The sequence below is a fragment of the Akebia trifoliata genome, chromosome 11 (genome assembly GCF_017979445.1).
Source record: "Akebia trifoliata isolate Shusen 1 chromosome 11, ASM1797944v1, whole genome shotgun sequence".
NCBI lineage: Eukaryota > Viridiplantae > Streptophyta > Magnoliopsida > Ranunculales > Lardizabalaceae > Akebia > Akebia trifoliata.
Window position 1 is genome coordinate 47,023,130 of NC_141385.1, and position 27,273 is coordinate 47,050,402.

Sequence of the window (27,273 nt, forward strand, 5' to 3'; positions counted from 1 at the left end):
TTCTTGTTTTTTATGGGTTATTGTCGACAGTGGTAATTCATCACTTTTTTATCTTGAGTAAGAATTATGAAGAAAATTTTGATGTTGAAATGTTACTTCCTATTTTAAGTGGTGTGTGTTAAATTTTAATTGGAAAGTGATAAATAATTTAAGTAATTGGGGTGTAATAAGTAGAAGTTGGACTGCCAATAGAATTTCTCTATTTATTTTCAAGTAACGTTGGTTGGTACTCTAGGTATAAAAAATAAAAAAAATGAGGACACAATTTTCTTACTAAGAAGGGAAAATATTTGTGAAATTCCTGAGAAATGGTTTGCAGGAAATGCAAAGCTGTATCTATCCATCCCTGGAAAATATTAGTCACATCTTTCTCTTGATCCCAAAACTAAAACCAACCTTCTTTCTTTCATCATTTTCCAATATATTATCAAACATTGCATACACTCTATAGAATTCTTTTTTTTCAAAAGCTCTTAATATTGTCAGGTTTCTTTGTTATTAGGAAAGGTTAATTCTTATGGATCCATCCCCCGAAAGAATTGGACGTGATAATTTTTCATCATCTGACTTGAACAAAAATCAAAGGAATTAAATAGATTCGTATAAATTCATATGTCATCCATTGGCCCATTTGGCTTATTTGGCTTGCACTCTTAAAAAAAGAAGCCTCGAAGAAGATGGCGAAGGAGAATCCTGTGGAATGTGAAATAATAAAGATGAACCCTAACCATTTGAGATATTTATGAGAAAACGTGTTCAACCTTTGACGAATTTACGATTCCAGCTCACTATTCATTTTAATTACTAAAACGTGAACGATAACGATATCGAAAGTTTTAAAGTGACAATTTTGTAGATTTCGCTATTTTTATCGAGATCGTCGCTATACAAACCAGTGAGTTTGTCATTTTAAACCTGCGAAGTTGTCACTTGAAAAATCTGTTTTGGTAATGAAAATGAACAGTTAGTTGGAATCATACTTTCGTCAAATTTGATTCACAAAATGGTAATTTACCCTAGTCATTTTCATTCTTCATTCTATATTTTGGCCCATCCCTCGAATTCGACCATGCACCATTAGTAGCCATGGCTACAATATCAAGTTTATGAAAATTGATTTTCCTTCAAAAATATTTTTTCAAAATTGTTCTACAATAGAGGGAAAAAAAAGTTCTCTAAAATGACCCAATTCACACTTCTAAGACTTTGAGAAGTTGTGAAAATTTGTCAATTAAAACGTGGTCTCATTTGGTAGGAAGAGAATAGAATCAGGTGGCTAAAATCCTCCGTCAATATTTACTTAACCACGCAGCCTCAACATTCACATTGTTTGAATGATCTAAAATTCTTTTGACAATTTGTGGTGCGACCCACTTTTTGGTATATAGCGGGACTGTGCATGGTTGCCATCCATTTTTTAAAATAAGAGAACTTATATATATCCACAACACTAAACTTTTATTAGAACACGCCATTTAATTATATTCCCTAACACACCAAAAAAGGTTATAAAACAATAATTATAATCTTGATAAAATGACTATCCCATGTGGTATACTTAATCGACACCCCTGACGTGACATGTTCAGAGCCGTAGATGTAAAAAAAAGTGCAGGTTTGTATCCCGAGAAATGCACATCTACAGTTCTTGCACATGTCACGTCAGGGGCATCGACTGAATATGTCACGTGGGATAGTTAGATTATCACGGCTCTAATAATAATAATAATAAATACCAGACTCATAATTAACCCATTTAAAGCTCACGAGTGAAAAACCGAAAAAAAAAAAAAAAAAAAAAGGGGTTATATATCATTTTAGAAGAAAAAAGAATGGTTGCCCTTCTAATTTGATACTTATAAATAAAAAATTTGGTGTGGCAATATAAGCTCTCATAAATAATAAATATTGTTATCTTGTATAATTTTTAATTCCAGCAGTCTCCCCGTGACTTCTTACGAAGCTGTTTCTTAGTAGCTACCCACAAGCCTAGGCCAAAGGACCAAATACAATTTCCAAGAAAGACAACAGCTCAGCAAACCCATTTTTAAATTCTCTTTGTAAAGTTAGGTTTATAAAAAACAAACCAAATATATAACAAGACCAAAATCTCTCCTTATCTTGGTAATCTTACAGGGAAATTAGATGGAGTGGGAGAAGAAATACTTAGATATGATTTTGGTCCCAAGTGGGCTAATGATCATGCTTGGCTACCATCTCTTCCTTCTCTATAGAATCATAAAGCTTCCCCATACAACAGTTATTGGGTATGAGAATCACAACAAGAGAGCTTGGGTACAAAGGATGATGAACCAGGTCAGCATTTAATACCCTTTCTTCACTAAATTTACCCAAATTTATTAGCTAATTTAGCTGAATTACCTCATCATATAAATGGGTTCTCGCAGGTTGGTCCAATAGATACCGGACTAGCTCTGCAGGTTATCTCAAGCAACATAGGAGCGGCAACTTTCTTAGCTACTCTCTCCATCGCTCTAAGCTCGCTCATTGGAACATGGGTCGGAAGTACTTCTCACAACTTATTTATAAGCGATTTAGTTTACGGAGACATGAGTTCGACCACGGTAATCATCAAGTACATCAGCATTCTCTCTTTTTTCCTTATAGCCTTTGCATCGTTTATTCAATCATCCAGGCACTTTGTCCATGCTAACTTCTTGTTAACCACACCAAGCACCGATATTCCTGTGAAATACGTCGAAAAGGCTGTGATAAGGGGAAGTAATTTTTGGTCACTTGGGCTTCGAGCCATCTACTTCGCCATTACTTTGTTGCTTTGGATTTTTGGTCCAATTCCGATGTTTGTTTGCTCGGTGATTATGGTGGTGCTCCTCCACTTTCTTGACATCAATTCGTGCCCGTTACATGCCTATGGGCCTCCGAACGAAAGCCAGCTCACAGAGGTTAGGTGGGGAAATAACAGCTCAGCTGGGGAAATAACCACTATAACTAAGATCGTCGAGCAACGGCCAGTAGAAAAAGCTGAATGAACATAGATTTTTGTTCTTTTTTTTTTTCCCCCCTTTGAATGCAAATTGAGTTTCTGCTTCAAAATAGCTTGATGTCAATCCACATCTCCTGCTATCTTTTGGTCAAAGTTTGGTAATCTCTGTATCAAAATCTAATTACTAATGTAAAACCCCAGAGAGGTTCATTTATGTCCAAGATGGATCATAATAAATTTTATATTTCAACAACCACGTTTGACTTTTATTTGAGAGTAGGTAGTCAAAATGAATTAAAATATAAATCAGGCCAATATTTAAACCTTGGTTCCGTAAGATAATGTAAAGAACATTATGGCCTTGATGTTGAAAGAAAGAAAAAATCAATTTCCATTCTTCTTTTAAAATTCAAATGGATAACCATAAAATATAAATCAAATCATACTCGATGCTGCACGAAGCACAAATCACACGGAGGAGAAACAATGGACTACCTCATCTTCGAAGAATATAATTGTTAACAAACATTTACCCCAAAAGACCAATCTGATGAGGAAAGCACAACTATGAATATAAGAGGGTCACGGGTCAAAGTGGGGCACGATAGTAATACTCGGGAGCAGAGGCGGATAACACAATACTCAACAATAATGCATTTAAGTTAAAATTTAGGCTTGAATAGGTATATAGTACAAGTGGATCCAAAAAGGGCCCTCAACTCATCTCTTTAGCTATTGAGTCTTGCTTGAACTATCTCCATTGCCACTGTTGTATTCCTCATTATCTATAGGACTCTTGGTCGATGAGCTTGTCGCGCTTTGCTGCCCATCATCTTTAACAGAGGATGTTGCCTTATCTGTAGAATCGTCAGTGAAGGAATTAATTGCAAGTTGGCCCGAATAAAGAATTAGACCAAGAGCATTGGCACCAAAAACGAATGTTGCAAGATAGCATAGCCCACCCACAATAGTCCTGTAAGAGCAAATGAAAGAGGATCAGAAGAATTATGAATAAGGGGTAGGGAATGTACAATGGAAGGATAGGTTGACAAGGCAATGCTCACCTTATGGTTATTGTTATTTGGCGAACCTGTAAGGAAGAGAAACAGTTTTTATTAGATATATTGGAAATTGTCTAGGTTTAGATAACGCGTAATAATCCAAGTACTTGAACAAAAAGGAAATGGTTCATGCAGTAATTATTATTTGAAAATAGTATTTAGTAAGATTTCATCTAAATTAAGATAATAAGGCTGTTTCTGGTCACAGAGTTGAAGTTCTTCTCATTTAACAACTAGTTCATTGTTTGTTTCGAACGGAAAGGTTATAGGGAATATATTCAAACAACTGGTTTGTTGTTTCAGTAAGAGGAGATTGAAACTCCATTATCAAGAAGAAGTATAGATAAAGGATATTCCAACATAGGAAAGCATACATACAGAATTGAAGAAAACTCGACAGATGGAGAGAATGAAGATAGTATCACATGGAATGAATATCACCATGGAACATGATTGGTGCATACAGAAAGTTATAGTCAAAAGGACGAACTATTAAGTATTCCGAGGAGTAAACTGAGATAAAGGAATGTATTACATGGACAACTAGGAAGAGAAATAGGAAAATAGACATACCTAAAATCGCACATCACAAGTTCAACAGAGTCCTCACAACAGAAAAAAAAACTCCACTAAGCTGTTCGCAGACATAGTCAACAAAAAGCGGCACAAGACTCAAGCTCAACCATCAAAAGGAAAAAAGATTACATTGTGGTCTTTGAGAAATAAGTTGGAAAACGAAGACAACTAGAACTATAAGCTGAGCTTGATGGGGTCAATTTGGGGACAAGTGTCAGCTTTCAAGCCATGCACAACAGCAATTTGGAATATTAAAGGTGAGCTCTGGGTCCTCCACCTTGATGAAGGCTTCTTTATTTTGAAGTTTTCAATGATGGAATATCTGGTGAAAGTATGGGAGTGATGTACATTGTATGTCAAGTAGCACTACCTTGTGTTATGCCAATGGCATGTGAATTTCAATCATGTGGAAGCAACGTTGGAAAAGGCTGGGTTTGGCTACCTCAATTTCCAGAGGAAAATTGGAAGCCCAATATTCTCTTCAAAATCTCAAGCTTAACAGGAAGACCGAAACCTTTGTTGCTTGAGTGAGCCTTCCTAAAGCATCTTAGAAAGTTGGTCCAACTTCCTAACACACTCAAAAGTTATCTCTCAAGCATTTGACAATGACTCAAATATATACTCTGCATTTTATAGATGTGGGGAGGATATATGATTCACTGAGATGAGGCCAAGTGGCAAAGATCCAACTGTTGTGGAATTTCTAAAAAGCTTTACTTCACATTCTCTGCACGATTTGTATGACTACTACTACTCTGTGTGTGATGAATCTATTATGTACCTGTGGCACATAACCCTTTATACTTTCCATAGAGAATTATTGTACCTAATGTTATTCAAGCCACGTCCAGAAAGAATTGAAGAAAAAGTAAACTTGTTGACATCACTCGAAAATAAAATACAATAAAATAAAACTATTCTACCACATTCCATATAATCCTAAGGAAACTCATCGTAGCCATCATCCCCATATTTAACAGGTAGCCCACCTAGTCAAATTTCCCTCAATAGGGCGATAGTTTAATTAAATCACTGCTATAACCATACTATCGCGTCTCCAAGGAATTCAAATTTTCCAAATTGTTACAATTGCCTAAACGAGAACAGAATGTTAAATTGGTATTTCCCTTTTTCTAATAAAGAGGAAACAATTCCTCAAAAATCTAGATACCCAATTTATTTGAATATTTTTGCAAGATTCAACAATAAAGAAAAAAAAATTCCGTTAATGCCTACTGAAACCAAAAGTACACCAAAAACTCAACCCTACAACAGTTTGTCCTTCTTACCATTACAGAGCAAACCACATGGGTTGCAGAGATAAAATGTTATTTGTGGAAGAAACAAAGATGGCTCAGATTTTGGAAGACTTAATGTGACAAACAATTCACATTGACTATCTAACTAGGTCACCTCCTAAATCAAGATGAATCTTTTGGCCGTGAATGAGTTTTACAACGATAAGCACAATTGCTCAAATTGCCTATCCAATTACCGATGTCTATTATCATCACTCGGGCGAATCAAAGTTATTGCATTTTTAAAATTTGTTCAAATAACTAAACCAGAAACCTTCAATTTTCTCAGTGTCCCAATTGCCTAAATTTTCTTGTAAAAAACAACATGACATATCAAATAAACTAAAAAGCATTCAAATAAAAGGGTAAAATCCACGAAACACAGACCGAGAAGTTATCGGAGAGGATCTGGCGATTGAGAGAAGCTTCAACAGTGATAGTGAACTTATAGAGAATGACAGCAATCACACCAGCAGTTAGTCCACCCAACAATGCAGAAACAGGCGAAGGAGGCGACCCGGGCTCGACTGAAGTCAGCTTCATCGCATTCAAACTATCCAAAGCTTCCTCCTTTAGATTTTTCTTGACACCAGTGGACCTAAATCTCTAAACTAACAAATACCCATTTCACTAAAATCGAAATCAAAGCTAAAAAATTCGAAATTGAATTAAAAGAAGAGAAGGGTTGCAGATTTTGTACCAATTCTTTAGCTCGTTTGGCTCGGCGTCTGAGTGAGCGAAAGAGGAATATAGATATGGCGCCAGTGAGGAGAAGACTTGTGGCGACTTGGAGTGGTGAAGGGTCGTCTGTAGTAGCGAAGATGGATGAAGATGAGGATTGGAGTTCGATGGGTCCTTCTTCTTGTGAGGTTGTAGTGGAGGTGGTGGTGGTTGGCTCGGGGAGTTGGGCGAGCCATAGTTTGGGTCTGGTTCGGAGACGCGGTTGAACCGAGAGGGGAGTGGTGAGTCGACCGGAATATTGGAAAGAATATGGAAATGGTGATGGGTTGGGGGGATAAGAGAGAGAGAAGGGGAAGTTTGGGGAGAGGAGAAGGTGAGACTGAAACATTTCTTTGGAGAGATTTTAATAAAAGAAGAGAGAGAGAGAGTCTCTATGTGATGCTCTTGCTTCTTCTCAACCATATCTTGATTCTCGTTTGAAATATCTGTTTATGGTCTTGGTATTGGGTAATCTAGACAAAACCGTCTACTTTGGTAAAATATTTTTCATACCTCCAAGATTTTCAAAATGGTGAAAAGTCCCTTGACCTTGGTCCTCTCAAATAAAAAGTGACTTGAATGCCCTCGTCAAAAGGGACTATACACCAATTCACTATTTACGAATCTCATAATTGTTTGTCCTAATAGCAAATATGATCATTTGGAAAGAAAATGGGAATTAGAGAAGAAAGTCAATTTTAGCTTAGTAAACCTAGGATTTAAAATTAAAGATGGTGTTGTGTGAAAGTGTAACATAAAGAAGGAGAAAATGAATACACAAGAACACAAGATTTACATTGTTTGGTAAATTGCCTACATTCACAAAGAAAAGAGAGAAAAATCCACTATCAACAATAAAGATTACAAACTCTCTATCATCTGTTGTAAGGGATCAAGGAAAAGAATATATATATACCCAGAAAAAAAAAATTGCCTTGGGTGCACTGCCCCCGAACCCCCACACAAACCCAGTCGAGTAATTTGACTTAGAACATTTCCATCTCGCTTTAGGCCAAGCCCACTTTGCTTTGGAAAATATCCCTTTTGATACTACCTTGCCTCTTGAAGTTTAAGCCCAATAAGAATTCTAGACATCTCATAGCATATGGTTCTAGAGTTTTGATCTTGCTCTACCCTAGGGTTCTAGAGTTTTGACAGGACATTTTGATAATTTTTACCTACCTACACCACAACTCCTCCGACGATCAAGTCAGTTGCTAGTCAAATGAGTTAGTAATATTTAGGGTTGAGAGAATGAGAGTAATGCGTACCTTTAGGATCAAAAGACCTCCTGTTCATAATACAATGATGGTAGATCTGTTTCCTTGTTTTTTTCCCCTAATTAATGCATGCAATTAAAGAGACGTGGATCTCCATTGTAATCGTTTTCCAGGAGTGCCTTGGTTATGGGAAAGGTCAAAATGGCCTGTGTGCTTCGATGGTCAACACATGGCAATATTTCATAGGCTAGATAATTTTTTCCTCCACAGTTATCATTTATATAAATAATGAAACTTTCTCAAATCTCATGGGTGGATATAAGTATAGTCGAATCACGTAAATCAACTATTCTTTTTTTTTTTTTTTTTAATCATATACATTAATAATTCTAAGACTCCGTGCACACAAATCTTTTAGTTAAAAATTTATTCTCATGTTCAATATCTTCCTCAACCTTCAAAAGAAATTTGGATTTTTGGATAAGTAGAAGAAGAAGAAGGAATTTTGGTTTGAAAATCGAGGGGTTTTTACAAGGTTTAAGGCGAGGTAGAGACAATAGATTGAAAATGTGAGATTGAATAGATGAAAAGTATTTTATCATGAAGATTGAAGATCTTGAAGATTTTTAGCACAATAAATTTAGCTAGAAGTTGACAAGGGAATTTAGGTCATTTTCAATATTTTACAAGAGAAGACTGAAGTCAAGGGGACGTATGTCATCATTGTGAAAACCAAGTGGGTATTTCAAACATTCACCAAAACATTGAGGGGTTTGTCTAAATCATCCTTCAGCATTTCGGATGTGTAGCCCAGATCTCTGGACTGATACCACAGACTTAGTGGCTCTTGTGAATGTATGGTTGTTTCTTTTTATCATGACTGAAAGCTGATGTGGACATCAACTGATTTTGATACACCAATCATAGGTGCACCCACTTACACATAGCGAGAAGTTGTGATCAAAGATAGAAATGGGGGTTCCTGGAATGTTTGATGTAGGACTGTCAATTGGGCCAGTTAGTGTGCTAGCTCAGCCCATCTAAAAAAAAAATAGGAAAATTACTTAAAGGACCCTGACGGAGGGATTTATTTCTAAATAGTTCTTAAGTTTTGCGAGGTGGTTTGATAGGACATTTAGTAAAAAAATTATTTCTTAATGGTCTGTTATTATTGACGAACTCACTGCTTTTTTTATTTATTATCGAGTTCACCACTTTTTATTTATTGTTGAATTCGACACATTTTTATATAAGGTCAAGTTCACAATTTTTACCGTCAAACTCAATGCTTTTTATTTATTGTCGAGTTCATCACTTTTTAAGTTTACCACTTTCTAAATAAAAAAAATTGTGAATTCGACACTAGTAAAGCCCACCCATTTTCAATTTTCAAGTTTTTTCAACAAAAATACATGGAAAGATCGACTAAAACTTGAGATAATGACTTTTTTAGATGATTTCATCCAAAAACTAAGAAAAAAAAAAGTGAAAATTCCTAAATTTTTATATACATCTTCAAAAAAATCATTGAAAATAACTTCTTCTTCCTTCTTAAATCCTTTTCAATGGAATAGAGTCTCCGAAACTTGATTGAAATGTCAAAATTTTAATTTTTTTGGATGAAAACGATAAATTCGAATGGTTAATACATTCAATCGTGAGAAATGTGGGAGATGAGGCCCAATAGGGACTCTTAAGAAAAGAAAAATTTACTAAATGGACTATTAAGAGATCGTCCAAATCTTAGAGACTATTTAGAAAAAATCCCTCCACCAAGGTACTTTAAGTAATTTTCCCTAAAAAAATATGGGTTGGGACCTTAAACTTTGAATGTAATGTTGGCTCTTAATCCTTAATCTTGATCTAAATGTGTGTGTGTGTGTGTGTGTGTGTGTGTGTGTGTGCATGCAACATCTTTGAGGTTAGAAAAGTCCCATGCAACTTATTTGCTTAGGGATATCCCTTGGAGCTCATCCCATGCATTTCTCCATTGATCATAAAATGACCTTGCCATTTTATTTTTTGAATTTGCATGGAAGTTTAATTTTTCAAAATCTAATTAAGTCTAGTTTCTGGTATCCATTTATTTTTAAAGCGTTTTTTTCTTTTCAAAGTCCACGGAAATGAAAACTACTTCCTCAAACTTGTTTTCTTCTTTTCTACAATATTAAAAATCATTCAAATTTAGAAGGCATTATTACAATTACAAGAGATAAAAAAGCAGATTATGATCGTCTTCTAATTAACTACAAAAGAGGGGGTAACCTACTTCTTAACCAACCAACAACTCCAAAAGACCAATCTGTGAGAGAAGGGGAAAACTATGAATATAAGAGAGTCACAAGACTTAACTAAGGTATGAGAGTGGAGGAAAATATACACTCGACACTACTAATCTTTGTATTAAGAGATGACTCCCCAATATGAAAAGAGAAAATTATCCTAATAGGATCCCGACTTCCTCCTTGCAAGAGTTATATCCCGAATGCCTAGCCAAGCGAGACTTAAGAAAATCCACAAAATTAGGGAAAACTTCGATGGTAAAACATTGAATATTTAAGATATTTGAGTTCAATATTTTGTTTAGTTCAAATCTCTAGCTTAAGCACAAGTGCTTTTTATAATTACCTCTGATGATCTATCATGAAAGACAACAAGTTAAGCTAATCCAAGCTCGAAGTTGGAGGAGGAACCAAGGAGTCGTTAATGCAAATTTTATGCATCTATATTCTCATCGCATTTTTCGTATATTTTTTGTAGTGTTTCCCAAACTTTTTTTCTTGATGTTTCTCACTCATCATCATTCATATTTGGGGAAATCAACTACATTGCCTCTTCCAAATGGATTTCACATGAAATGCCAATTAGCTCTCATGTAACTGTCTGATAAGTATCACAATGTGAAAAAAGCCCAATTCAATCGCCCAAGGCCATTAAATTTCATAAAATTTGATGGATTAAGATGTCAAAATTTTCATTGTCGAATTTTTATTTTCGATGGGCCGAAACAGTCAAATTAATGAAGGATGAGAGAAATTTGATGGTTCTAAGCTGTTGAATGTAAGAACATCAAAATTTTCAACGGCCCTAAACCATCGTAATTCGATTTTCAAAATTCGTGGGTCTTAGCCTGTCGAATTTTCTTCTCGATTTTTTTAATTTTCACGTAGTGCATAGTACCAACCATTTTCAAATTTTGAAATAGAACCCATCAATTTCACCTTCTTTGAAAAATATACTCAATGGTCATTCCAAGCATTTCTTTAGCTTATATTCCTAGGATTGCATCATTTTATTGTGCATAAAATGAGAAAAAATTTAATGTATTCAAATTGAATAAGTGTATGCATTTAAAGGAATAATAAACGGTCATTATAAGAATTAAAATAAAAATTAAATTGTTGGAATGAGCTTAGACCATAGCTTTGTTGTTTGACCTATAGCAACCTTGACTTTGAGGTCATGGGTTCAAGTTGAACTTACCCATAAAAGAGGGGGAAAAATTTGTTGGAATGTCATGAGTCATGTGGGCCTAACAATTATTTTTTTGGTAGCCTAGGGAGTATCCCCACCTTCGGTGAGACTACTCTACCTGGACTGCATGCACCATCCAACGCCTTATCACGTGTCACGACATCTAAGTAGCTACATTTCTGTGGAGGGGCATGTAGAGGTTTGAAGACACGACCTACCTGGGGAGCAAATCCAGTCGTACCTAACAAGCATTTGTACATTTCACAATCAAACACCTTAATAGAAATAATAAAATCTTCTTAGAGCAGACCAATCTATCCCTTATAGGTAAGGTGTTGACACAATTACAGATCTTATAATGGTGAAAGAATCTGCTTGAATTATTACTCTTCTAAGTCAACAAAAAACAAATTAAAAAAAAAAAAGTGATTACGTTCATTGGTTTTTGCTAAAAAAAGTGAAATATTATTCTTCACAATATGCTTTTATAAACATAATAATATGCAAGAAATATATAATTGTTAAATACTTTTCATAAAATATACCAAGAAACAACAAATATTCCTAGGTAAAAAAACACTTTAAAACTATGGATTCTTGTTATTATAAGTTCGATTATATTTGAGAATTTTAAAAGATAAAAAAAAATATATTTCTTTTATATTATTATAGTTAGATTATTTTAAATGCATTGATGGATCTATCAAAAGTACTTTTGTCGACTTGGTTTCAGATCTACCAATAGTCAATCCAAGCCATATACATTGACCACTCTAGAAGCCATAAGCTTTCATTACTTGGTAGAGGATCTTTATTCTTTTCAATTCTTTTTTCCTTTTTTTTTTTTAACCATCTTTTACTTTTGAGGATTATGAAAATTAAAGTGTAATCACCACACAAAGTACATAAAAGATGTGAGACAAAATGATGGGGCTGTAAATATTGGTCCATAGACACAATCAAAAGTTTAATTAAGGTAATTATTGCATTTGTTTTTGTTTTTACCCCTAAGAAAACCTTACAAGAAATCATGATTTTTATCTATCAAATTAGGTTAGATTTTAGACCTGCGGTTAGGAGTGTAGGGTATGAAATGGAGCGGTTAAGAGTGGATATCTGACCCAATCCTTTATATCATTGGTTGAGGTATTTGATTTAAGATTTTTTGCATAATAAATTTAAGAGTGGTGATAATCTGACTAGCCCACGTGGCATACTCTATCGACTATCTGACATGACAAGTTCGGGAATTGTAGATATGCATTTCTTGGGAAACCTCGTTCCCTCGAGATACACTTTTTTATGAGGAAGTGTAGCTATGTATCTCGATGAGCGTATATTTACAGTTTCCAAACTTGTCATGTCAAGGTAATCGATTGAGTTTGCCACGTGGGGTAGTCAGATTATCATGATTCTAAATTTAACCAGATTCAAGTCATATATATACCAACCCAGCCAATTTGAGTTGGCCAAGTCAACCCCTCTTCAATTGGCTTAAACCATTTCTACATAATTTGTATAATTTTATTTAGATGAATTAATTTTTTTCTTTCTATTATAAACTAGATTGATAGATGTTACAATCATAAAATTTCATTTTTTGTATTACTATCATGCATCAAATTTCACAAAGGTTTTAAACAAATTCCCTTGATTGGCAAATAAAATCTATTATCCATCAATATTAAGGAGCATAAGTATTCGAGTAATGATTAAATGACTCCCCCACGCGACATACCCAATCGACTCTCTTGTTGTGACATGTCCTAAAATCGTAGATCTGTACTTCTCGGGATACAAATATGGGTAATAATTTATATATATGGGTTTCCTAATTAAAAATGGATCAAAGATGAATAAAAGTAAATAAATTAGTGGGTAGAAGGGAAGTAAAAGAAAATAGAGCAAAGACAAGAATTTAGTAAAATATGAAAAGGAAGTAAGGGAGAAGGGGGTGATGAACATGGTTTCAAAACTCGTCTGAGACCTAGACGTATCGCCCAAGTCGTCTCGTTATCAGGCATGGATGAGACGGACGGACAGACAAGTTAGTTTTTTGAACAAGATTTAAAACCCCACATTCATTTTTCAAAGTTTTGAATGAGATGTCTCAAATGTATCAGAAAACTCATTCAAAATGAATTGGTATCTGTCATGAACGAGACGAGACACAAAACGGAGTTTCAAAACCATGGTGATGAGAATGGAATGGTTAGAAATTAACCCGTTTAATCTGAGTAATTAACCAAGACTCGATCCGAACCAGGTTCAGGTCTAGATATAGCATAGCTATGGTCTTGCATGCAATTGATGGTTTTGATGAAGAGATACACTTTAATCATTCATACTCATATGACCTTACTTTTTAGTGGTCAAAAAATTAGATTAACTTTATAATTGAACTCAAGAAAGGTTAGGCTTATAATTAAAGTACAAAAATGTATCAACATAGGTAGACTATCCACTTTGTCCAATCTTTCTAACATATATATATCAACATAGTTAGACTATCCACTTAGTCCAATCTTTCTAACATATATATATATATATTTACATCCTCCTATATCAATATATAATGCTAAAACATCCCCTAATATTGTCGACTGCTCATCCGCGTGACTTGTTTGGTAGTTAAATAGAGTGCACATTTGATATAATCTCAAATTTGTTGTGGGATTTTATTAATCATTTACTTATAATGCAAAAAAGTACGTAGATGTGGAGAAGTACCACTCCCATGACTTCAAATAAATCAAATTGCAAAATGAAAATCATTCTACATATAACGACCATGTGAGCTGCCTTGACACACCTTTTGTCATGAGCATTCTAAGTATACACCATCTCTTGATAAGTTGGTCCCCTCTTGTGAAATAATCAAGATCCACTTGCACTCATCATCTCATAACATAAATAAACAAGCCTATTATTGTTAGCGACAATGGATATATTTCTGACACATGCCACCCCTATGCCGTAGATCATTTGCCTCGGGATACATAGAACTATAAAATCTTTTTCTTATGTATCCCGAGGCAAATGATCTACGATTCTATGATGGGTGGGGGTGTCAGATTATCACGACTCAAATTAAATACAATAAAATATAAAAGTGCACAAGTAATGGAAGTACAAGAATAACTTACAAGGGCACTTATGCTAATACATGCCTAGTTGATCACTTTGAATAGCCTTGACCCTCGTACATGAGCATCCTTGTGACCGTTGCACCCATCCCAACATATGAATATTAATTAACTTTCGAATCTTGAGCATCGAAGAGTTTTTGACAAGCACGTTTATAAGATATTTTGACAACATGTGTGAAAGGTAGAAGACTAAAGAGAGACTAGAAAGTCATCTATCTACTCGATTGAAAATATTCGAACTTCAATTGCTAGAAACAAGAGGGTAAAGACTAATCATACAATAAAGACCACAATGCAATGATTTCTGCTAATATTATCCTTACAAGTTATATGGATGGTGGTTATAGATTTTGTACAAATATCTATCAATTATTGTTGCTTAGAGATTTTGACCTTATTCGATTGATCAGTTCTAAATCAACCATGTCCTCTCATTCGATAATATGTAATGTTATATGGTGTATAGTGTATAGTGTATATTTCTATTTTAGAAATATATTCTTTATCAAATTGAATTCGATCTGATACGATTAATTGTTATTTGGTCGAATTTTGGATCTAAATGTTGAAACCAAAGGACCCAATCCAACAAACTATCAAATGGATTTGATCCAACAATATCTACACCAATACAAGTGATCCTCGTACTGGTATGGGATATCTCTATATATGATAAAAATTTTAAGGTAATTTACACTAAACAAAATGTACTAGAAATTTGTATAAGTTGTAGCTAGACCTACAAAAAAACTTCGTTTGCTACATTGATGGAGCATATATGGACCACTCAATGATGATCCACACCTCACTTTAAATTGTCCAGAACTGAAGGTACAATAATTAATCTACAAGTGGTCCATCTTTGGTAACACATTGCTTTCCTTTTAAATACAAAAAACGAAAATAAAAATTTCCTAAATAAAGTAAAGTTTACACAAAACATACATATAAATTTTTTTATATTGTAACATTAACCAAAGAAAATTCACTTATTTCCAATACACATTTGAGATATGATGCAATACTTACAGCAACATCTCGGAATTTTTTTTTTTTTTTTTTGGATCTTTTGCCAAAATTGGCAGAGTATTTTTGTGAAATTATTGGCCCAGTTCCATTTTTGGAATACTCATCAAAAGTGTTGTAATATCTCTTTTGGTAGTTATTTATTTTTATCAAAATGGGGTATCTGATGTGTGGACATTAAATTGAAGTTTACCCCATTTTGGTATAAATAACCAATGGATATCTGAATCTTTTATAAATATTTCAAAAACATGATTGGACCCATAGTTTTGCCATCATATATGACTGTTTTGATATTTTCCCATATATATATATATATATGGGAAATGTTCAGCACCCTAAGTTTTACCACACACTTTAACAAACGTTTTTTGTCCTACATGGGTTATAAGTTTTGGAATGGGCTGATTTTTGGTGAGGATGATCTCTATGATTAGAAGATCATCCTCCCCAAAAATCAGCCCATTCCAAAATGTTTAGCCCCATGTTGACACGTTGAAAAATCGTGGACCGTACATATATATATATATATTGATTTGGCAGGTCACACACGTACCATCAACCTGCACATATACCACTTTATGTGGAGGGGCATATAGAGACTCGAAGGTGTGACCTGGGGAGTAAATTCAATCGACCTTACCATTTCAACTAGCTCTTGATGAGTATTTACCCTTATATTTTATCATAGGGGTATTTAAGTCATTTCAATCCTTTTTTTCTACCTGTAAATAATACATTATAACAACAAGGGAAAAGGGACTCCTTTTGTCTCTCATGAAACCTCCCTTGCTTGGATCATCATTTTCATCTAAGACTTTATCCACCACTTACACACGGTATCATAAGATAAAAATAAATTTGTAGCTTTTAGACTAATGATAAAATAAGGCACTAAAATGTACATGGTTGAGGTGACAAGTGCACAGAACCATAGGTCATTTTCCATATTGTGTATTCCCAAAAAAAGATATATGGTTCTGAGCACTTGCCACATCAACCACCTATGTTTTAGCATGTCAATTGATTATGGTTTAAAAATTATTGGAGATCGAGATAACTCAAGCAGGTCAAGTGAGATAGTCACTATCAGATATCAAAGAAGACTCCTCTAAACTTTGAACATATGGGCCAAGTTCATAAAAACTAGGCTGAGTCAAGCAGGGTTTGCGTTTTTTATATAATATAATTAGTTTTAATGATTTAATGTTTGTTATTTATATTAAAAAATAAGATTTTGTGAGGAATCTACTTATCCACTCTATACTAACAAATATTATAATTAATTAAATATAAATATGCTTCGATAATAATGTCAAACTGATTTAAATGGTTTAATTCTTTCAAATTTGACGTACGACTCATCTGATCTCCAATATAATTTCTCTGATATTTTGAAATTCCACTTGAGTGGCCCAAGCCAATTGATTTTTTTTTTTTTTTTTGGTATTTTGTGATAAAATAAATAATTATTTATTTAAATATTTACTATGTTAAGGAAATATGATTTTATGACTAATTTTTTTCAGATCTACCTTATTTTATATTTAATTAAGTATAAATAAATAATTTAATAAATGACTATAAGTTGAAATGAATTACTTATATATCATTAGAGATGATGAGATTATGGTTTTAAAACTCATCCAAGACTCTCGTTCACTAACAAGATAGATTAATAAGTCGTCTCAAATTTGAAGTGTCTCTTAAATATCAGTCGACTGGTCATTCTTGAATAAGATGGCTCGAATAAATCGGACAACTCGGTCTCGTTCATGGATAAGACGAGAGGTGAAAATGAGTTTTAAAACCATGTTTGGAACGAGTCAACTCGTTATTTGTGGGAGTCGAGCACAGCCGGAATACCAAGATTAAAAACCGTGGACGAAATACCCGGGTTTTAAAACCACTATTTGCTGCATCTCTTGGAAAACCACTTAACAACAAAAGAACAACACAACCCACCAAAAATTGAGTGAGAGTGACTTGATGTGTAAATATATGGGTGGTTCAGATAAACTGTAGAATATTTGAGGTACACCCTATGTTTTCAAAACATAAGGTGTACCCCCTTGAACTCAGTCTTCTGTTATAAATTAAAGAAATTGACTTCAATGCCCTTATCTTCAAGCTATGTAAACTAAAACCTTTTGATTTCTCTTTTTTTCTTTTTTCCCTGAAAATCAGTCATTTTCAACCTGAAGATCCTACCTAACAACCTTTGAACTTTAAGTAGCAAGATAAGAGTTTTGAGAAGTAGAAAATTATGAAATTTTGAGTAGAAAAATCAAGTTTTTATTTGTTTTTTTAATAATATGTTAAGGCGAGGTTGGAAAGATGGATTCAAGATAAAGTCCAATAATTTTTAATAGAAATTTATCGTAAAGATTAAAAAATTTGAAAATAAAAGACTTTGTAAAAAAGTTGAAGATATTCCTTATGGGGAAGCAACTTAAGCAAATTGATCCAAACTTAACCCTGTTGGACAAACTTGGACCAAGTTTTGCAAAGCATGAGTTGATCTTGGGTTAGAATAATTCAAACCATCCTTAATTTGGGTTGAACCTTGGTTGATGGTTTGGACAACTTAACTCAATCCGAACTAGAGGCTATATAATAATTTATAAATATTTTTAAATTAATTATAATTATTGTTATTTAAATCCAATCTTAATTTAGGTCGAACTCCAGTTGAAGGTTCAACAAGGCCAACTCACACAATATTACATAATTCTGGCATACCTAAGTTCAATTGAAATTTTATGTTAAGGGTTCTATCACTTGAGTTGAGCTTGCGTTTACTATTTACATATTCTCCCGTATGTTGTCCTCAAAATATCAGGGTTATTTAAAAAAAAAAAAAATCGTTATTTCATAAACCAACAAGTAATTTTCCTTATTTTTTTAATGATATAAAAAATTAAAATGAGAGAAGACATTTTAATGAAGGGCAATTTTGTCATTCAAAAATAAATAATTGTTTAAAGGCAGTATTTGTAAGAGTTGTTTCAATTTTAGGAGGAAGAATGTAAATAGAACTTGAGTTTGAGGGACTGTCTAGTAAAAAACTTAAAAAAAAACAAAAAAAACAGAGAAAAGCGTAAACCACGACGACAACAGCCAGAGTAGAATGGATAGTGCGCATGGGGTCATTGGTAGCAGTTGATGGTCTCTTTTGACTCTCTCTCCTTTTTGGAAACACAGAGACGGGAGGGGTGCGCAGGTTAAGGATTCAGTCATGAATGCTTCATACCTTCTTCATCTCTTCCTTAACCTTCACCCCTCCTTCGATTTCTAGGTTTTTTTTTTTTTTGTTTTGATGGGAGGATCAATCGACCTTAATAACACCGCCATTGATGACGAAGACGAAGCTTTTACTGCTTCTGCTTCTGCTGTTGAAAGCGCTTCTGCATCCCTTTCTCCTACATCATCTTCATTATCTTCTAATTCAGCTTCAGCTTCTCATTCCACTCTGTGTTTGGAGCTCTGGCACGCTTGTGCAGGACCCTTAATTTCTCTTCCGAAGAAGGGAAGCGTTGTTGTGTTCTTCCCACAAGGACATTTGGAGAATCTTTCCGAGTTTCCAGCATCAATGGTTTACGATCTCCCTGCTCATGTGTTCTGCCGTGTTGTCGATGTCAAGCTTCATGTTTGTTCTCGTTCTTTAATCAATTCTAGGGTTTGAAACTTGAACTTTAAGGGGGATTTTGTGTGTGGTAAATTTGAGTGTTTTTGAGGAATTTTTGTCGTTGCAGGCTGAGGCGACTACGGATGAAGTCTACGCGCAGGTCTCTTTGCTTCCCGAGATTGAGGTATGCGAGTTTGGTTATTGAAATTTGGATTTTTTTTTTTTGGTTATGGTTGACTTCTATATTTTTTTATAAAAAAAATTGAATTTTGATGTATAAAATTAAGATTGAGAAGAAATTTCAAAAAGGGGATATTGAGGTGAACATCGAAGAAGAGGAAATTGAGTTTGCAAACAAGTCGATGACGCCTCACATGTTCTGTAAGACGCTCACAGCTTCTGATACAAGCACTCATGGAGGTTTCTCTGTCCCTCGACGAGCTGCTGAGGATTGCTTCCCTCCATTGGTAAATTTTGTTACTGTTTTCGCTCCTAACTCTAGTGCTTTAGATGTATAATTGAACAAATTCTGTAATGTGCTTAGGGTTTTGTTTGTCTTGACTTTTGTGAGATCTTAACTTTAGGATTATAAACAACTAAGGCCTTCACAAGAACTTGTAGCAAAAGATTTACATGGTGTTGAGTGGAAGTTTCGGCATATCTATAGGGGTATGTATGTACGTCAAGGCCATAATTTAGATTATGTGGAATGACGATGACTTGTAAATTGGAATTTTGCTTTCTTGGGTCAGTTGTATTTCCCAATCAAATAATGTGTTGTACTGTATCCCCCTCGTTCCCTCTCTTGTGCAGGTCAGCCACGGAGGCATTTACTCACGACTGGGTGGACTGCATTTGTTAATAAGAAGAAACTTGTTTCTGGGGATGCCGTATTATTTCTTAGGTATAGAATACTAAACATAATGATCATATTTGAATACTATCTTTAATGCAAAATTTGACTTTTGGGACGACAGGGGAGAGAGCGGAGAATTGAGATTGGGAATCCGAAGAGCTTCTCAATTTAAAGTTGGTGTTCCGTTCTCAGTTCTTTGTAACCAAAACTTGAACCCAAGTTCTCTCACAGCCATGGTTAAGGGTGTATCTACAAACAGTGGCTTCAACATTTATTATACTCCAAGGTAATATTAGGTCATTGGATTGTTTCTTAAAGATTTATGTTATACACGATGATGGCCTGGAAATTAGTCTACAAGGTTGTAAATTTTGGCCACAGTAAAATTTGGTCCTAGCTGAAATCAAAATGAAATCTCAAAATTTTCATAATTGCAGTGACTTTGTTTGGGTTAGGATGCTAGGAATTTTTTAAGGGCTTAGTCAAGACTTTGAATTTTTTGAAATTTATATATTGCTCAATGTCAAAACAAAATGTCAAGAATTTTGAAATTTTGTCAAGTAGTTAATACATTATGTTGCCTAATACTACCCAAGTGTGAGATGATTATTTCAGTTGTTCTAATTTCCTTGGAAATTTCTTACTTTTATTGATGTATTCTAGTGGTCTCATTGTGATGAACTTATAAATTGTTCTAGGTTGGGGAAGGGATTGACACCTTGTTTGATTTATCATCTATGTAGCCAAGTTCATTAACAAGAATGGAAGATATGTAGATGGATGGGACTTAGTTACTTAAGAGTTTTCATTCATCCGCAAACCACTCTTATGACACACTGCCAAAAGATTTAACCAGATTTCTTCCTCTTCATTGTCATCATCCAATTTACATAGGGTTGACACCATTATCTTGTTTTGCTATTCAACTCTATCTATAGCTATATTCTCTATTAAGGCGGTAGGCCTTCATCTTGTTCAATTAGAGCATTCAATATGTACAATATTTGCTTTTTTGCACTAGTGGTATTAGCGAGCTTTCTTATATTTACCTAAACTATCTCAATGGATTTCCTTCAATTTATGATTTTATCTTTCTTAGTCTTTCCAATTATCTATCTCAACATTCTTGCCTTTAATATACTCATCCTATCAACATGTTTCTTGATTGATGAAGATATTTTTCCACAAAACATAACTAATTTAATTGTTAATTTTTTTAAAAAAAGTTTATTTTTTTTTCTTTAGTTTGATCAGTATGCATTGAAGTGCATATTCAATTTAATCACCAAGATTTAATTCTTTGGGAAAAATCTTCTACTATACCTCCTTCTAGGATGATTGAACTGTTAGCGCAAAATCATAAATCAAATAACAAAAGCAATAAAAGATAATATTGGAACACACAAAAATCAACAAGATTTATTGTAGTTCAACAGTGCCTACGTTGGGCTTAGACCAATAGCTCAGTTGGTTTGACACATTGCAAAGCAACTTTGAGGTCATGGGTTCAAGTCCAGCTTACCTAAGGTACCTACATCCACTTTAGAGATGAGTGTAGTTAAGAAAAAATGACTGCCCAAATTTATCCCACTGCCTCTCTCAAATCCCCTAGTTTCCCATGGTTGATTTCACTTCCCCAAAACCTTGAATCCACTACTCATATTTCCCAGTATAACTTACCCAAAAAATCACTTTTTGATGGGTATAATGTGTAAAATAACATCCTAGCATATAACAACACCTGGACTTGTATTCCATGTATACAATAGAAATGATGTGCTAATTAGGAGAATGATGCTAATTTTTTATGTGAAATACCTCCTTTTCAAGAGATCAAGCAGCAACTAGATTTAACATGAACCTAGATAGTAGAAATGATCACTTTGGAATACCCGATGCCCAGAAATCTTAAGTGATGCCTTGTCCTTTTCTCTGCATGTCATTACTAAAATTTTAATAATGTAAACAAATATGGATGGAGGGAAAATCCCTAGTGCATGAGTGTATTTTTGTGTGCGTGTGTGTCAAAACAAGGACTACTACAGGAATACCCCTACGCAAAATACCCCTATAACATGTGGTGTCCTACAATTCTTGCTTTGATAACACCGTTGCGAGGTCTAAATTTATGCAGTCTTATTTATCAAAAAATAAAAATTTATGCAGTCTTGGTCTCCTGGCCCTGCAATACTAAAAATTTTCCCCTTGGGTCTACATTAGCCTCTCACTTGTTCCTCTTGGCTTATATGGTTTTCCATCTTCATATCATCTCCAAGGCACACAACCTGTCTATAAAATGCTTAAATACTTGCTACAAGCTTTTGTGGTGGCTCTAGCACCAATCCAGGCCTCTGGGCCTCTCCATGGGACTCTGTTCACCCCATCTTTACTTGGTATAAGCCATGTATGAAGCCTCCCCCTAAGTATGATGGTTCAATGTTGTTTGGCCTTTCTGGATGACCTTCTCATGCCACCAAGCAGTGCCAGAGGCATCTAAGCATGGATTATCTACTCTTTATGCATATTTTTTAAGTTTATCCTTCAGCCACAAGGCTGAAAGATTTTCTTGTCTTGGAATTATGCTTCTGACAAGAGTCCGTGGCCCTGGTTCAGTATTTGGTTAGGTTGCTTGGTTTAGTTGAGATATGGAAACCAATTTCTGAAGCTATGGTGAGGATGTATGCACGTAGGTATGTTGGGAATTACATTTCCTGTGTATGTTCTTTGTCTGCGTTATGTTTGATAAATGGGTGCTGTTTTATGACTTCCGCCAAAAGGATAAATTTTCCGAACATGTTGATGCTTATCTGTAATTCGACGTGATTTGGTACAGTTATAATTGGTGGCTGATCATATGGTTTTAATATTTTGGTGCTGGTGGGGGTTCTCGTATTAACATGTCAATGTCTCTGTGCTTCAAGTTCATCTTACAGGGCAAGCTCATCGGAGTTCGTAGTACCTTTCTGTAAATTCTCAAAGAGCTTTGATCATTCATTCTCTATTGGAATGAGGTTCAAAATGCAATTTGAAAATGAAGATGCAGCAGAGAGAAGGTTTGAAAAATTATATGAGCTCCTCAGCAATGCATTTTTAGAATCTGGAAGACACAATATTCACTTCAATTTATCTTCCACAGATACACCGGACTGATAACTGGGATTAGTGATATGGATCCTATCAGATGGCCTGGTTCGAAATGGAGATGCCTATCGGTATGCTTCGAAACTATGTAGTTTACTGTTCATATATTTGCTGCATGCTTCCAAATCTAAAGATGATATGATATTCCAAAACATGCTGCTAAAATTCGTTATATCTTTTTTATTGAATATGACTTCATCAATTAATTATTTAATATATATGCTTTATTGGTCTCCCAAACCTGAATTCTAAAATCTTAATGTCATTCTAATCACAACCCTATGTCCTGGATTCTCCCATGCTTCTATTATTGAAGTTGATTGCATTAAATGCTTTAGATCATTCCTACAGGTAAGGTGGGATGACAATGTGGACATGAATCGTCACAACAGAGTGTCTCCATGGGAGATAGAGCCATCTGGTTCAATTTCGGGTTCGAGCAGTTTGATGGCACCTGGTTCAAAGAGAACCAGGATTATTCTGCCTTCAACCAAGCCGGGTTTTCCAGTCCCGAGTAGGTCCTTGCCCTACTCTTTTAGATGAGCACTTCAATCACATGACTCTGGCTGTCTTTTATAGTTTCATGCAAAGTAATGAACTCGACTTTTCTTTTCTTTTTTCTCCTTACAGATGGGACCGGATTTTTGGACTTTGGGGAGTCTTTAAGATTCCAGAAGGTCTTGCAAGGTCAAGAAATTTTGAGTTTTAACACTTGTTATGATGGTATTGATGTGCTAAATCATCATCCATCTAAGACAAGGAGATTTGTTTCTGGTTCAAACAGTACTGGGGTGGCTGCCTTAGGAAGTCATATCAAAACCCCTCCAGAAAATTCTGTTATTTCCTATAATAAGGGCATAGGCTTTGGAGAATCTGTTCGATTCCAAAAGGTCTTGCAAGGTCAAGAAATATTTCCCAAACCCCATTTCAGAAGGGCCCCAGTTTATAACTGGGCTCAAGATAATGGTGGTTTTGGGACGTTTGATGGGATCCACAGGTCTACACCTGGAAGTGAATGTTCTATGATGATGCAGGGCTACAATGCTCATATGCACCCGTCTACACAATCTTTACAAGTGTCTTCGCCATCTTCTGTGCTAATGTTCCAACAAGCAAGTACTCATGTTACCCATCCTCACTCTACTTATTCCATCAATGATCAGAAGGCGACGAATGATAAATTGTGCGGTTTATTTGATAGTCCTCAAACGGTTGTTGGGAAAGTCGCATCATCTGCTCTTCATGGACGCTGCATTACAACAGAAAATTTTCAAAACATGTATTCCTTGGATCCTTTTAAAGGGCATAACCAGTTAGGTTCTCCGTATCCAACTCCCTCACTTGTAACTGAAACAGCTTTAAGGAGTAGTCAAAGTTTGGTTCCTGCCGGTAAAAGTGGTTGTAGGCTCTTCGGTTTTCCCTTAACCGAGGAAATTCTTGTACCAAATGAAGAGAATACCACAACTCCAATTATATCTCCATCTTCAACTGAGAACTTGAATCTGGGTATGTATTCCGTGCCTTCTCCTGAGAATCAGTCACGTTCGAAGCTATCTAGCCCGACTAAAACATTTGGATGCTATTTCACATTGTAAGTGTTGTCCTCATGCCCAAGTCCTATTCCTTCCGATTACATTTATTTTTGCATTGGATATGAACTACTGGCTCACAAGCAAGGAAGTTTTGCAGGTAAGGCAATTGATCTCACAAAGCTTAGTGGGGCTTTTGAATGAAAATGAGAAAGGATGGCAAGTAGTTTATACATCGTAATGATCATATAGTGTTCACTGGAGATGATCCATGGCCGTGCTCATCATCAATAGTTATCAATATATAATGTTTTTGCCCCAACACCTTAAGTCTTGGTTAAGTTCCTGCTTATTCCTTCTCATTATGCCAAGATTGAATCTGTTTCTTTTGTAATTTATCAGCTCTGTTTAACCTACTATTCACTTTAATGGTTCTGCAGGGAATTGTGCAACACTATTTCGAAAATTTTGATATGCACGTGTTGAAGAGGTAATGATAGCACCTGAGGTGGCAAGCAATGGTGCCATTTGTATATCCTAGTTTTTGATGGAACACCGTAATGGATTCTCCAACTCTGTATGTTGAGCGTAACTTCGTTCCTTGGCTATGGTAGAAAGCTTTCTTTCTTTCCTTCCTCATTTTTCGACAATCTCAAAGCATGGATACTGAAAAGTGAGAATTATTAGCTTTCCCTCTATATGTCTAATCACCACTGCGTTTGGATTCTGTGATAGTGTGGTTAATGATAAAGCTGTTAAAAAAAATATGCATGTTTAGAGTATGGGTTTTGTTAAACTTTGCTGTTAAGGGCACAGGGTAAGATGCATTTAAACAAGCATTTGAGGGTGTTTTTGGTAGGAATTTTTTTTAATGGCATTTTAGGCATTAAAATAAGTCCTGGAGGTGCATTTATTGCTTCTTAACATCCGCCCTTAAGGCACACATTAACAAGACCCTTAGATTATTGAGCATCCCCATAATCTATTGACAACACCACCTAAATCTAGAATTTTTTCTGTAAAAACTTCAAAATCATTGCTTTAACAATGTCTATTGTCCCTACGTTAGAACCATCAATGCTTTGAAAAATATCTTTTGTTGTATGATGTGTTAGGTCATGACCTTGACATTTATGCCTTCTATCTGACATACTGTTGCATAGATTATACATTGGGATTAAAATGGGTTAGATTTTATCCGAAATTTGAGTTATCCAAATTCGATTTTTAGCGGATTTGATTTCTTAAGTATATCCAAATTAAAATATGGGTGATATGGGTTGATGTCCCTTGACTCCAGTCAGATACAAGTTGGATACGGACCCACCCTTATATCTGTCTATATTTGAATGATATATTATTTTGTATGTTGTATTTGTTATATTTTTTTTATTTTTTAGTTTACCAATTTTTAACGAATGAGTATTAGGTGTAGTGGTCAAAGCCTTTTTTTAAAAGGGGAGGTTTTGAGTTCAAATCAGATTTAAGTTGCATTTTTTAATAAATTACTTTGTAATGGTTTGAAATTATCTGACTTGATTGAATCAATTAATTTAGTTTGATCGAATCTGTATACGGGTTTAAGGAAAGTTAAAAAAAAAAAATCAGATATATTTTGAGTTAATAGGATCTGGATTTGGATCTGAATTAAAAATCTGGATATGAATATGGGTAGACACATATCCGACTCAAACCCGGCCTGTTTAAGTACTAATTATGCTAGGTTTACATCTAACTCTGTGTGCAAAGAAGTTTCCCATATTCCCATGTATTTGATACATGTCAGGAGTTACTTTCCATCAGTCACGCATGATGCTTGTTAAGTTATTTAAACGTCTTCCCCTAAGTTTGAGCCAGGGTTCCTATTCTTTGCATCATGTACTGGTTTTCATTTTCGAATACAGTCCTAAAGTTTGCCAAACATTTTTCAAAACATGGGTTAAAAGCTTTGGAATGAGCTGATTTTTTGTGAGGATGATCTCTACGGTGAAAAGATCATCCTCTCCAAAAATCAGCTCATTTTGAAATTTCTAACCCTAGTTTACAAATTGAAGAATTGTGGACAGTCCAATTTTTGTAAATCACGTTTGATAGGGTTAGAAGTTTTGGAATAGGCTGATTTTTGGTGAGGATGATCTCCTCATAGAGATCATCCTGACAAAAAATCAGCTCGTTCCAAAACTTTCAACCCATGTTTTGAAAAATGTTTGGCAAACTTTAAAGCTGCTGAACCGCTCCCTATATTATATGTATATATATATTTTTAACGGGTCAAAACCGTCAAATTAATGAAGGATAGGAGAAATTAGATGGTTCTAAGCCATCTAATCTGGAGAATATCAAAAATTTCAACGGCCCTAGGTTGTTGAAATTCAATTTCTAAAATTCATGGGCTTTGGCCTATCGAAATTTTCAGTTTTCACGTAGTGTTAATTTGATGATGGGAAACAAGAATAATGGTTTTTGATTTGTTCTTTCATGTTTGAATTCATATCTCATTCTTCTATTTTATTATTGTTATAATAAATCAAATTTTAACTGCATGAGTTTGTGTTCTTAAGTTGATGAGAAATGAACATAATGGTTTTTGAGCAATTCTTTAATGTTTGAATTAATCATTCATTATTCTA

General features: G+C 34.7%; 3 protein-coding genes across 7 annotated transcripts; 2 read left to right on the forward strand and 1 right to left on the reverse strand.

The window, feature by feature from the left end:
- Positions 1-1,963: 1,963 nt before the first annotated feature.
- LOC147392183 (uncharacterized) lies at positions 1,964-3,179 on the forward strand. Its single transcript, XM_086459774.1, has 2 exons — positions 1,964-2,316; positions 2,409-3,179. The coding sequence occupies exons 1-2, from the start codon at positions 2,146-2,148 to the stop codon at positions 3,009-3,011; spliced, it is 774 nt and encodes a 257-aa protein (XP_086315900.1). The 5' UTR covers positions 1,964-2,145; the 3' UTR covers positions 3,012-3,179.
- A 257-nt stretch (positions 3,180-3,436) lies between these two features.
- On the reverse strand, positions 3,437-7,050 carry LOC147392184 (uncharacterized). 2 transcript variants are annotated; one of them, XM_086459772.1, is made up of 4 exons: positions 6,601-7,050; positions 6,288-6,506; positions 4,030-4,055; positions 3,437-3,938 (listed from the first exon to the last, which is right to left on the reverse strand). In XM_086459772.1, the coding sequence occupies exons 1-4, from the start codon at positions 6,967-6,969 to the stop codon at positions 3,698-3,700; spliced, it is 855 nt and encodes a 284-aa protein (XP_086315898.1). In that variant the 5' UTR covers positions 6,970-7,050; the 3' UTR covers positions 3,437-3,697. The 2 variants fall into 2 exon arrangements, with proteins under 2 accessions (XP_086315898.1, XP_086315899.1); XM_086459773.1 differs by having other exon boundaries at positions 6,288-6,511; positions 6,601-6,737.
- Positions 7,051-18,606: 11,556 nt separating this feature from the next.
- On the forward strand, positions 18,607-25,375 carry LOC147392185 (auxin response factor 3-like). 4 transcript variants are annotated; one of them, XM_086458213.1, is made up of 12 exons: positions 18,607-19,168; positions 19,245-19,301; positions 19,405-19,584; positions 19,702-19,786; positions 19,931-20,021; positions 20,095-20,259; positions 22,895-23,026; positions 23,110-23,185; positions 23,466-23,628; positions 23,745-24,705; positions 24,804-24,979; positions 25,084-25,375. In XM_086458213.1, exons 1-11 carry the CDS (start codon positions 18,809-18,811, stop codon positions 24,805-24,807), a joined length of 2,274 nt encoding a protein of 757 aa, XP_086314339.1. In that variant the 5' UTR covers positions 18,607-18,808; the 3' UTR covers positions 24,808-24,979; positions 25,084-25,375. The 4 variants fall into 4 exon arrangements, with proteins under 4 accessions (XP_086314339.1, XP_086314342.1, XP_086314341.1 ...); XM_086458216.1 differs by having other exon boundaries at positions 18,607-19,138; positions 22,907-23,026; XM_086458215.1 differs by having other exon boundaries at positions 18,608-19,138.
- The last annotated feature ends 1,898 nt before the right edge of the window (positions 25,376-27,273 follow it).

Coding starts and splice junctions, on each gene's coding strand:
- LOC147392185 (XM_086458213.1), top strand. CDS start 18,809: ATGGGAGGATCAATCGACCTTAATAACACCGCCATTGATGACGAAGAC. Junction 19,787..19,930: donor GTTTCGGCATATCTATAGGG/GTATGTATGTAC, acceptor TCTCTTGTGCAG/GTCAGCCACGGAGGCATTTA. Junction 23,186..23,465: donor CGAAATGGAGATGCCTATCG/GTATGCTTCGAA, acceptor TCATTCCTACAG/GTAAGGTGGGATGACAATGT.
- LOC147392184 (XM_086459772.1), bottom strand. CDS start 6,969: ATGTTTCAGTCTCACCTTCTCCTCTCCCCAAACTTCCCCTTCTCTCTC. Junction 6,507..6,600: donor CCAAACGAGCTAAAGAATTG/GTACAAAATCTG, acceptor TTGTTAGTTTAG/AGATTTAGGTCCACTGGTGT. Junction 4,056..6,287: donor TCCTCTCCGATAACTTCTCG/GTCTGTGTTTCG, acceptor TCTTCCTTACAG/GTTCGCCAAATAACAATAAC.
- LOC147392183 (XM_086459774.1), top strand. CDS start 2,146: ATGGAGTGGGAGAAGAAATACTTAGATATGATTTTGGTCCCAAGTGGG. Junction 2,317..2,408: donor TACAAAGGATGATGAACCAG/GTCAGCATTTAA, acceptor GGGTTCTCGCAG/GTTGGTCCAATAGATACCGG.